This window comes from Pipistrellus kuhlii, unplaced genomic scaffold, assembly GCF_014108245.1.
Source record: "Pipistrellus kuhlii isolate mPipKuh1 unplaced genomic scaffold, mPipKuh1.p scaffold_m20_p_49, whole genome shotgun sequence".
In the NCBI taxonomy this organism is placed as follows: Eukaryota; Metazoa; Chordata; class Mammalia; order Chiroptera; family Vespertilionidae; genus Pipistrellus; species Pipistrellus kuhlii.
This window is the reverse complement of record NW_023425550.1, coordinates 2,300,477-2,311,870: the sequence shown is the minus strand read 5'-3', so window position 1 is coordinate 2,311,870 and position 11,394 is coordinate 2,300,477. Positions and strand designations below refer to the sequence as shown.

General features: G+C 44.9%; 1 protein-coding gene across 1 annotated transcript; it reads right to left on the bottom strand.

Moving 5' to 3' along the window:
* Positions 1 to 571: 571 nt before the first annotated feature.
* Positions 572 to 2,997, bottom strand: LOC118704996 (PWWP domain-containing DNA repair factor 3B). Its single transcript, XM_036413146.2, has one exon. It carries the CDS (start codon positions 2,921 to 2,923, stop codon positions 920 to 922), a length of 2,004 nt encoding a protein of 667 aa, XP_036269039.1. The 5' UTR covers positions 2,924 to 2,997; the 3' UTR covers positions 572 to 919.
* Positions 2,998 to 11,394: the final 8,397 nt, after the last annotated feature.

Sequence of the window (11,394 nt, the reverse complement as noted above, 5' to 3'; positions counted from 1 at the left end):
GCTTGCTTTCCTCCAATTTCTGCTAACAAGATGAGCTCCTCATAGTCCTAGGTCTAGAGCAGCTGGATGATATACATAATGACTCTAGTTGCCTTCCACGTGGGAAGAGACAGCTTATATAGAGAGGCTCAGGTAAGTCACTGTCAGTGAGAAAGGCAGCCAGACAGCCTGTCTGTTTCAGGAAAACATTCAGCCATTGAAAAGTGATTATCATGGAAACGAAGAGTTAACAGTATTGCACAGGTGGACCAAGTAGTGATCCACATGTGGGCTATAGGCAGATGATCCATTCATTTGGTCTGGATTTCAGATTGCTTTTCCAAGAACAATATGACGGTAGTGACAATTTACAGAAATCAACTCTGTCATTGGTTTCAGCTCCCAGGGCTGTTCTCCCCAACCGTCAAACAAATAAACACAGCAGGGAAGACTCAGGAATTATCTTAGAAAGGAATTCAGTCGTTTATAGGAATGTATCACAAAAAGACTGAGCAGCTCATATGATGTTTCTGTAAAATACATCTCAGATTTGTAAAATTGATGCTTAAAACCTGCTACTAGCGCTCTTCCATATAATGCAAGAGCATGTGTCATATATTAAAATATAAACTATATACAGTAAAAAATAATTTTATGAAAATGTCTGGAGTTACACATTTGAGTAAGCAGAGAGAAGTACAACAGTTGGCAATATTTTACCAAATTAATTTGTGAAGAGTTTAGGAATGAGAAATGATCATGACTAGGCCAACTACAAATGCCAGAGATGAACTCAAAAAGAATTCAGCACCTTTCAGAATTTCCAGAATGACTTTTGCGCTACAGAGAATGGAGGGATCATAGGTTTTGTGCATCCAGGGTTCCTAACTAATGATACAAATGAGAGTCTCTCTGCGGAGGTACGGAAGCCAGGGAAGAACTATCTAGCCCTGCCCCTGATGGACCGTCTTTTCTTTATTTTCTTCAAGATATTTTCATCAAAGAGATCTTTTTCCCGGTAACGCACGGGCGGCCCTCGACGGTACTTTTCTTCTGCCTCCTTGTAATCTATCCCATCAAGTGCAGCGATGGAACAGATGATGGCTTCTGGCAGAAGGACTTCCAGGACAAAACTCACTTTGTCGTCTCTGGTCAGAATCAACTTCTTCTTGTCTATGTGCTTGTAGATCTCCATTAGATGATCCATCACGATATCCAACTGGTCTTCATCCTCCAGGTAGGTTTCCACGCAGATCACATACCTACTTGAATTGAGAAAGGACACCAGCCACCTGGACTGCTTCCTGCCTTTGACGATGTCCAGAAGGTGGTGGTCGGCCCCCTTCCTTTTCACGATGAAGTCCACGAGCCTCTGGTTGTCTCGGTCCCGAGCGGCCTTCATGCGGTCGGGGAGGATCTTCTTCTTGGCCCGGGAGCTCTCCTCCTCAGAATCTTCCAGGTCTGCGTAATTCACCTTGGGGAAGACAATGAACAGCTCCCCCTCTTGGACGGCTCTCCTCATGGGGTAGCTGATGTCCGCAGCATAGTAGTCCAGGAAAGAGCCCGAGAAAGACCCCTGAGCAAGCCTTTCCCTGTAGTGGGAAATCAGGGAGAAGCACCAGTCCACGCTCTGCGGGTACACCTTCCTGGCTCTCTTCAGCAGCTTCTCCTTCGCTTTGCATTCCAGGTGCTTCAGTCTCCGAAGAGGCACTCGAAGGCCGCGCTGGTCACAGTGCAAGTCTGCCTCAAGCGGAAGCACCCTGGCTGTCCGCTCCGTGTGGTTCACACTCTTGACCACTGCTGGCCAAAACGGGAGATTTTGGAATTTAAACCAGACCATCATTCCTGTTTCAATGGGACATGGCTCCTGCGGGAAGGCAATGCTTGTGGGTTGTCCCGCTCCCTTGGCACCCTTCTTTTTCTTAACAGCGGTGGTTGGGTGAGGAGCCTTAGAGGCAGCTGAAGGCTGCCGTTTTTTCCGTTCTCTCAAAAACACGGGCCCCCAATGCCTCCTTACTTTGCAGGCCAAACGGGGTGAAGAACGTGGACTGAGGTTAAGATCACTGGAGGATGCTGCTGACCCTTGTGAGCCTGGCACCTGGACACCTTCTGCAGGATCCTGGATGTTCCCAGAGAAGGGAGGGCCCTCAGAGGAGACAGCCATGGTCTTCGGGCAGGTGCCACGTGGTGCCTTTTTTTTCCGGGCCTTGGACACAGTGACTCCGGAACCGGATGGCTGAGGTGGAAGGCTGCCTCCCTCTTTGGCACCTGCAGCCTCCTGCTTGGCTGAGAGAGGCCGGGAAGGAACTCTCGAGGTGCCTGTCTTTGCCAGGCCCTCTGCCTCACACTCATCTTCTGATCGTGATGGGAGGTTGGAGCACATGCTGCGGCTCTTTGGGGGCCTTCCTCGCCTTCTCCTTGGAGAGGGAGCCAGGGGAGTGTGCACCTGGGATTTGTCACCTTCGGGGGCATCCTCACCCTGGACACCTACCAACAATGACTTGGGGCTTTTACTTTTCCTGAGACTTCTCGGTGAGCTCCCTTTGGGCTTTGGAAACTTTTTATGAGATCGCTTCTGGGGTCCCTTTTGAGACACTGTAGGGGTCTCTGGATCATTGGATGCTCTGGCTGCACCCAGGTTTGCTTTCTCTCTCAGAATATCCAGGGCCAGAGTGAGAGCGCTTTTGTAGGCCTCTCCCTCCCCTGGTGAGATTCTGGCTGTGGACTGGGTCCCTAGCGAGGAGGTAATAGATTCGATTTGAGACTCATCAAGGATCTTTATGTCTTTGTTTTTCACTTTCATCTTTTTACCCACTGAGAGTATTTGAACTTCGAGAGAACATACCTTTTCCCCCTTATTTTTCGGTGGCGTTTCAGATCTGGACAAAACCCTTGCTGGCCAAAAGCGGCCTTTCCAATTGCATAAGATGTACTCAGAGTCCATTATGATGGGACGTGGGTGCTGAGAGGTAATGAACAGAGGTAGAGGGGCCCGGCTGTATATGCACAGCTACAGCAGGTGTCCCCTAAGACAGTGTTCTTCACCACAGCTTTCTGCCTGGGACGATAGAGGGTTTACCGCTTGTGTGGCCTGTGCTCCACCTGACTCTGCCAGGAATGCTGGAACTGTGTTTTGACAGACCACACTGGAGAATACTGGAATATGGAAAAGGAAAAGAAGAGGAGTATCAGAAAGCTCTTTTCTGGAGGTAGAAGAAGTTGGTCATTGAGAATTAATCCTCTATAATAAAACCCTAATGTGCAAGTCAACTGAATGGAGGAATGACAGGTCACTATGACCGCACTGAAGACCAGGGGGCAGACGCTCAACACAGGAGCTGCCCCTGGTGGTCAGTGTACTCCCACAGGGGGAGCGCTGTTCAGCCAGTATCCGGACTCAAGACTGGTGAGTGCAGTGATGGTGGCGGGAACCTCTCCTGCCTCCACTGCAGGTAGGCAGTAAGGAGGGAGGAATCCCAGACTGGGAGAGCCCCAGGGGAATTGGGCTTAAATCATCAGATGTACATCTCCTGAGGGGTACGGGACTGTAAGAGGGCACAGGCCAGGTTGAGGGACCCCCCTCTCCTGGTGCACAAATGTTGTGCACTAGGTCTCTAGTAAGAGATAAATATAAAAAAGATGTAACAGACTGGACTTGGGGGGGGGGGGAGTGAGAGAGTGAGACAGCATACAAGCCCACTATCTCAGGGAAAATACACAGAAGATACCAGGAGAGTTTATAGCCTTCTGAACCCAACTCTATGCCCTCTTTGTTGCTACTGCATATTAAAGGGCACGTGTGTGGGGAGGTGGGTGTCATGTCCTGGACTGAATTTGTGTTATAGGACATCCTGGGCCTTTTGTGCTCCTTGGGGCTCATGCTAGGGGAATGCTTCAGTGTTTCTTTTCTGGTGTGCTAGTGCCCCATGTGCACCCAAGGGAGCCAGATAGGATCTCTGACCCACAGACAGTGGATGTCAGCACAAGATCACGTTCAAGAGCCTGAGCTTAGAATCCAGAGGTTCATGAAGTTCATATGGTGGTTAGAGGTGTTCCCCTTCATAAGGACTGCTGCTGTCCCAAGCCATTGGCTGGGACCTGCACCTCTTCATTTCTCTATGGTGCTGCAAATAGCTCCCCCACCCCACCACCCCAGCACAAAATCTGTGTGAAGTAGTGATTATAGAGGGAGGAGCAACATAAACCACACCTCTAATGTCAACATGAAATCAATGATCACAATGAATCCTGTAGTAAAATGAGAAAGGCTTACCAATCTCCGTGGTGGGTGTGGTTCTGTAAGCAGGAGCTGTTGATCTGCAAACTCAACTGCTGGGCTTCTGAAGGGCACTGCCCTTCCAGGGATCCAATGGCACCAAATGCCGACACTCAGGACCAGCACGCCTCTATGTCAACCTAGAAAATGCAAGAGAGATAGGGAGTTAAGCCAAAGGAATGGGGATTGACTCATCACATTCCCTTCTCCAACTCTGGAATGCATGCTATTCTTAAAGATATATGTTAGTTACATCTCACGTATAATATAGATGTCACTTTTCTTTTCTTCCTTCCTTTCCACTTTAAAATATTTACACCTTAAACTACTTAGTTTATGGTAATCTCTCCTTTTTCACAACAGAGCGAATTACTCCTTTCATAATATTGTTCAACTGTCTTGGACACTGGGATTATTTCCAAGTAGTAGCATGAGTGTGTGTGAGTGTGAGATACAAACATGGCTGCTGTAATATTAGTGTATGTATTGTTTTGTGCATCTAAAGAAACATTAAATGGGCTTTTGGAGAATATAAAATGTGCGAGTGATAAATGCAGAAGAGAACATATTATAAATATATGTATATTTGATTCTTCACCCAAGGATATGTTTTTATTGATTTTTAGAGAGAGAGAGGAAGGGAGGGAGAGAGACAGAAACATGGTGTGAGAGAGAAATACCTGGTTTATAGGTTCTACTTTTCTGTATACATGGTACAAGTGTGCATTATATATACATTTCAGCTCATCCATTATCAGCCTCAACTAATGGGCTTCATAAGAGGAAATGCTGTTTCTGCCATACATGCTGCGTGTTCAGCTTTGGTCACACACAGGCACAGAGAGAACACTAACTGCACCAGTACTATATGTACAGAACATGGAGATAACCTGTGCAGCCTTTGTCTTGGATCACGGTGAGCAATCCTGCAGGCATCAGGCTCCTTTCTCAGAGGATTTGGTGCACCTGCTCTCAGAGCACATGTGTCACATGGAGATTGAACAGAACAGGGAAGGAAAACAGGTGACTCAGTTACTGCAGTGTCCCTGCAGTAAGACCTGCCAGCCTGTCACAGAACAGAGGGTGCCTGCGTCACCTCACCCCCACCACAGAGCAACCGACATCCCAAAACGCACGTACACACACACACACACACTCAGAGTGTCTATAGAAACACAGATGCCTGATACTGACGCACGTGCATATGCAAATGGTTCTGCTTGTACTTCTGGATGCTATTTTCAGCTCCTCTTAGTTCATTATTTTAAAACACACGTGAAAATCCTAAAATGATGTTTATTTTTCACTGTTGACACTGTCATAGATTTTCCCCTATGAAAAATATGAAGCATCAGTATTCAAATACTTAGGAATGCTTACTGAAAATATATACTGCACAGACTGTGGAATTTATATTCTGTTTATACACATATTCTATAACATATAAAACAGCTTTTATTCTATAACATATTGATATCGGGGAGACCGGTCTCAGGAGGTAAGGCGCCCAGGTTGAGATCTCAAAAGGGTAAGAGTCCTTGGAGGGCTGGATGCGGCTTAACTCAGCCCGGGAGGACACTATGGTGTGTGTCCTCGGCCCCAGGTGTCTGGACTGGTTGTCTTATGTTTTTGTCATCTTTGTGTCAGGCCTATTTGTTTTGTGTTTTGTGTTTTGGTCTCCGTCAAAATGGGTCAAGGTCTGTCAGTGTCTCTGTGTTCCCCTTTACAGTGTTTTTTGAAAAATTTCCAGGACTTCAAGAACTGGGTGGACAACTATGGCTCTGATGTTAATGCTTTTGATTTAACCACTCTTTTTCCCAGGTCAATGCGGGTCTGTAGGATAACTTTCCTCTCACCGGTCCTAGAGTATTAGTCTTATTTCCTTTGTCCAACATGAGTGCCATTTCTGTTTTGCTGAAACATTGTAATAGTACTTGTTTACTGAAAGGGTATAAGTACTGACCTTTGTTTGATATTTTGTTTGTCTGCTTGGGTATAATTATTTGTTCATATAAGTATGAAGATCTATAAAAAAAGAGAAAGAAAGAAACCTTTAATTTGTTTAAAGCTGAGTGCTCTGACGGCTAGCAAACCGCCCCGAGTGGCCACTGGGATTCCTTTTTCCCAGGGGTGCTTTGCTTTCTGTCAGAGGGGAATCGGCCCACCTAACAGGATTTATATGTTTATTAATTTGAAGGTATGAAATTGTAACAATTGTGGTACAAAAAAATAAAAGCAGAGACCAAATTCTAAAGTTAACTATTTGCAAGAAGGAAGCTTGAGCTGGCAAAGTCGCCAAGTCTGCCCAACAAGCTCAAAAAAACTAAATGAATCTTATTTCTGCTGCCACCCAGTCTTGATCAGTGGTGGAGGAACTGTTTGTTTCAATTGATCAATTTAAGTTTGATGTAATTAATGATTACAATACATTGTAAAATCTTTAGAAAAAAGGTAAATATTTTGAAGGAAACTTGGTCCTTGTGTGTATGTATCAACTCTTAAGTTATAGTTTTAAAATCAGTAATATTAATGGAAATACACGCAGAGGAGATTTTCAAAAAGCTCAGGGACTTTGATTACAGTGTAGGGGTCACTGGTTCCCCCAGGGCACCTTTGCTAGCAGGAGGCAAGTGGCGAACCGCCAGATGAAAACGCCCGGGTGGGAGCACTTCCTTCACCACCTGGGACCCTTGCGCTTCCTGCTTCCACCCATCTGGTGTCTATTCCCTCCAGGGGTTGTTTAGAGTAGCTGGAAGCGGCAGTGGGCAGTGGCGTGGAGAGAAATTCCTTTGTGACCCCCTGCACCCCAATGAGACCCCCCCCCCCATGACTCCTTGGACACTTTTCACCGTGTTCTGTTAGGGAGCTTAAAGGCACAGTTAGAAATTCTCCCATTCCTCTTTTTCAGGCTTATCAGAATCTGAGATCCTCATCTGTAGGAAAAATGTGGCAGTTTAAATTTCAAGCGGCTAGAGGCCTGGGAACAGAGTAATGAGCCTGCTCCCTCCTCCCTCTGCCTTTTCTAAATATTTTAAAATAATGAGAGATTTGAGGCATGGTTATGCATTTTTGAAGAACATAGAAGGTTTAAAGGCTAATATAAAATAGTGAAAGTTTTTATGAAGATTATACATGTGAGGAGAAGGAGAAACAGCGAGAGAAGGAAACAGCAAAAGTAGAGGTCTAGAGAGAAAGAGAGGGAGAGAGGGAAAGAATGAGAGAGAGACTTAAGAAAGAGACTCTGGGAGTCCAAGATGAAAGGATTTAGACAGAAACAGAAACAAAGATTGGGAGAGAAAGTGATATGGGTGTATAAGTATGAGTGTGTATGTGAGAAAGGGAGGGAGAGAGACCTGAGCAAGAGACGGGAAGGGACAGAGATTAGAGAGGGAGAAAGACAGAAGGTGAGGCCAGAAGAGACAGACGGTCTGAAAGAAAGGGAGACTTAGGACCGGGGCTCCTTTCCATTAAGCCCCAAGGGTAACCTTGCAAGTGGAGGACAAACCTGTTATACTGGGGCAGTCTGTTCAGTCTTGACAGAGCCGATGGGACCCATACATCAGTCCAGGGAGCCACCGGACAAACTGCCTATTTTCCTTGGACATCATCAAGGACTGTGGACCTAGGAAGAAACATGTACTAGGGGAACGCAGCTGCTGAACTGGACCAAAGTGGAACAACAGGCCTTTGAGGAGCTAAAGAAGGCTCTTGTCTCAGCACCTGCCCTAGCCTTGCCAGATGTCACGAAGCCCTTCCACCTCTATGTGAGTGAGGTAAGAGGCATTGCCAAAGGGGTTCTCACTCAGACTCTAGGTCCCTGGAAGAGACCTGTTACCTATCTGTCTAAGAGGCTAGACCCTGTGGCAGCAGAGTGGCCAGTGTGCCACTGCATTGCTGGTTAAGGAGGCAGATAAGCAGACTCTGGGCCAGGAGCTAGCCCTGACAACACCCCATGCCATTGAGGCCCTCCTTCGAGGTACTCCAGAGAGATGGATATCAAACACCAGAATTACCCAGTACCAAGCTCTTCTCCTAGACCAGCCCTGCATCCAGTTCCATAAGACACTGGCCATCAACCCTGCCAGCCTGCTTCCAGATGATCCAGAGGAACCCATTCATGACTACATAGAGGTAACAGACGCAGTACTGACAGATGTCCTACAGTCATCACCAGATTCATTACTGATTCATTACACATTGATGGGAGCAGTTACGTTCAGGATGGGATCTGATATACAGGGGCAGCAGTAGTCACCCAGGACCACACCATTTGGGCACAGTTCCTGAACTTTTGGCCTTAATCCAGGCCCTTTGATGGGGACACAGTGCCATCCCCCAGGAAAGAAGGTTACCAACTTCAGCCAGAAAGGAGAGGCCATCTGGCTCCCAAAGGCAGTTGCAATAGTGCACTGCAAAGGACATCAGAAAGGGGAGACAACTGAAGCCAGGGGAAATAGAGTCACAGATCTATTAGTAGAAATCATCTGCAAGAATATGCACCAACCCTTCAGGGAAGATGTAATTGGATAGAACAGCATTGTTTTTCAAGGCCAGCATAGAGATAACCAGTGTGTTAAACCCAGAACATTGAACAACACCGATCTAACATTTCAAATAACCCCAAAGTCTCAGAGGGCTTGGATATGAAAATGCTTCCAAAGTTTTAGTTCACAATCAAATCAAACTTGCCTGCAGAGGGAAGAAAACAGAAAGGGGCAGGATAAATAGCAGCTCCACAATCTCTGACTTCATAGTGAATTTCAGACCATCAGGAACTAGAGTTATGAAATGGACTAGTTTCCATTTTATCAGGTCCCAGTATAACTCTGTTCCATTTTATCTGCTCTTTGATTGAGCAATCAAAGAAGTGATGACATAGAGCTTTCATCTCCCCAATCAGTAGCCATGATTTTTGGGAGAATTACCTGGAAGGTCAAATCTCTCACTCCTTCCCCACAGAGGGTTGCAATCACTTGTGAGGGAAAAAAGGGGAAGAAAACAGTGCTTTGAAGGTGCTGTGTCCAAATGAGGGCACTTTCCTTGAGCTGAGCCCAGCACCACTCCTCAGGCAGAAACTGCCTCATCTTCACTCCAATGCCCCCTCCCCATGGTAATTAGCTGTTTAGTGGAGCTGCTTTGAAGTTTGTGATTCTAATCGTCCCCAAAACATGTATTTCCTAAAAGGACGTGCTGGCAGTTCCCTTACTTATTATAAAGGCACACTTTATAAAATATGTTATGAAGAAAGTATATTCTTGCCTTTTTTCACCTCTCCATTGCAGGATGAATGGGCATAAACTTTCACACATATTTCCTTTAAGCTTTTAAGATTTCATGGGGCTTGCAGTCATCATACAGATACTGTCATAAGAAACTGGAGTATGACCAAGCAGAAAAAAGGGGTTAAGAGTCTGAAGTCATATTTAAATTTCCTAGGACTCATTGAGCCGCACTGTTTGACTTCTTTAACCATTGTTCATATATACGTTTAATTAAAATTTTGTTTTGAGATAAATAGATTCACAGTTGGCTGTAAGAAATCATTGTAACAGTAATAATAATAATAATAAAAAAATAATAATAAAGTTTTTATTGAGGATTGAATTCCATTTGTAGACTGGTTGGTGAAAATTGATATATTTAACTGTTTTTGCATATGTGGTTCACCAGTTTCATAAATGCCTAGGAGACACTCCTACCTGGAGATCTGGGCTGGACTTGTACATATTTAAGTAGCAAATATTACAAACTGAAAATTCATGAACTGTCCTCCGTTTTCTCAAAGGAATAACAAAAATTAGACTGCTTTCTCACCTGCAAATGATCAGCTCTGACTTTAAATGCACAAACTCCTCCCAATACCAAGCTCTGCCTCCCAATCTTTCCTTAACAAACAGGCAGGAACTCACCTCGAGAGCCATCTAGTCAGAGAAAGAGAAGCATGAGCACTTGAGCAAAGACCTACACAAAGTCAAAGTTTCCATCAGCGCCTGTTGTAAGACTGGAGTGAATTCTCTCCCATTGCTTTGACAAACTCTATGGCTCCTCCCATCCAGTGGAGCAACATATCAATACTTCCAAAGATGCTGTTATCCCTCCAGCCCCTATTACCTGCCATGGGAAGACCTCCCATATCCTCTATGACCAGTGAACTCACACACAGCGTCAGGGTAAAGAAGTACGGGCAGCCTTTCTTTATCACAGGTGAGACCTCCATAATTACAAACATCCTGAGGGTGAATGGGGTGTACATTTCAGAACCTAAAGACTTCCCCGTGTTGTGCATAAGGAGAAAGAGCTGCCCTTGGTCACAGGATAAGTCACTGCATTGTTCTCATCACAACAACATTGAACACAGGCCAGGAGCTTGCTCCCCATGGAGAAAGATCACCAAGTGTAGTCTGGACAACAAGGGTATGCTATGTATTTAGCACAAAGACTGATGCAGATCTTCATGTACTGACAGTGAAAAAGTTAAGACCAAACTCTGACTAGAGAACAATCCAGTACCAATTATATGCTTTACATAAATTGCAACTCACGTGGGGAGAGATGCTGTCCCCTTTATCTTAGAGAATGATAGGCAGGCAAAGACTATATATATATATATATATATATATATATATATATATATATATATATATATTGCATGGTCAATAGAAATGTCTCGATGTGGTTCTATCCAAAAGAGAAGGGGAATGAGGATGGAAGTGGGTGCTAATGGTAGATATTATTTTCAAATCAGGTTCCAGAATATTCCAGGAAGGACAGTTTACAAGTACATATGCACCAAAATTGTACCTTACGGAGCATCTAAGTGGATAGGAAATAAAATTTTGGAGGTAAGTGAACCAAAAAAAGCAAGTATAGCAAAATGGCAACATACATGCCATTGTATAAAATGCAATAGAATATATTTGAAATGTTCTGAGGTGTATTTTATATGCTCCAAAGAAATATTCATCATTAAAATGTATGTACCTCTCCACACGGGAGATATTCAACTATCACAGTCCAATCAGAGAGGGGAGGGTTGCAGAATGTGCCAAGGAATAATTCCCAAAGTAAAGAAATACTTCACGTGGTAAATTTCATGTTCTGGACCACAAGCTTAACTCATTATTGGGCGTGAGTGTGGG

Bases quoted from the DNA above. Each gene is read 5' to 3' on its own strand.
- LOC118704996 (XM_036413146.2), bottom strand. From the start codon at position 2,923: ATGGACTCTGAGTACATCTTATGCAATTGGAAAGGCCGCTTTTGGCCA.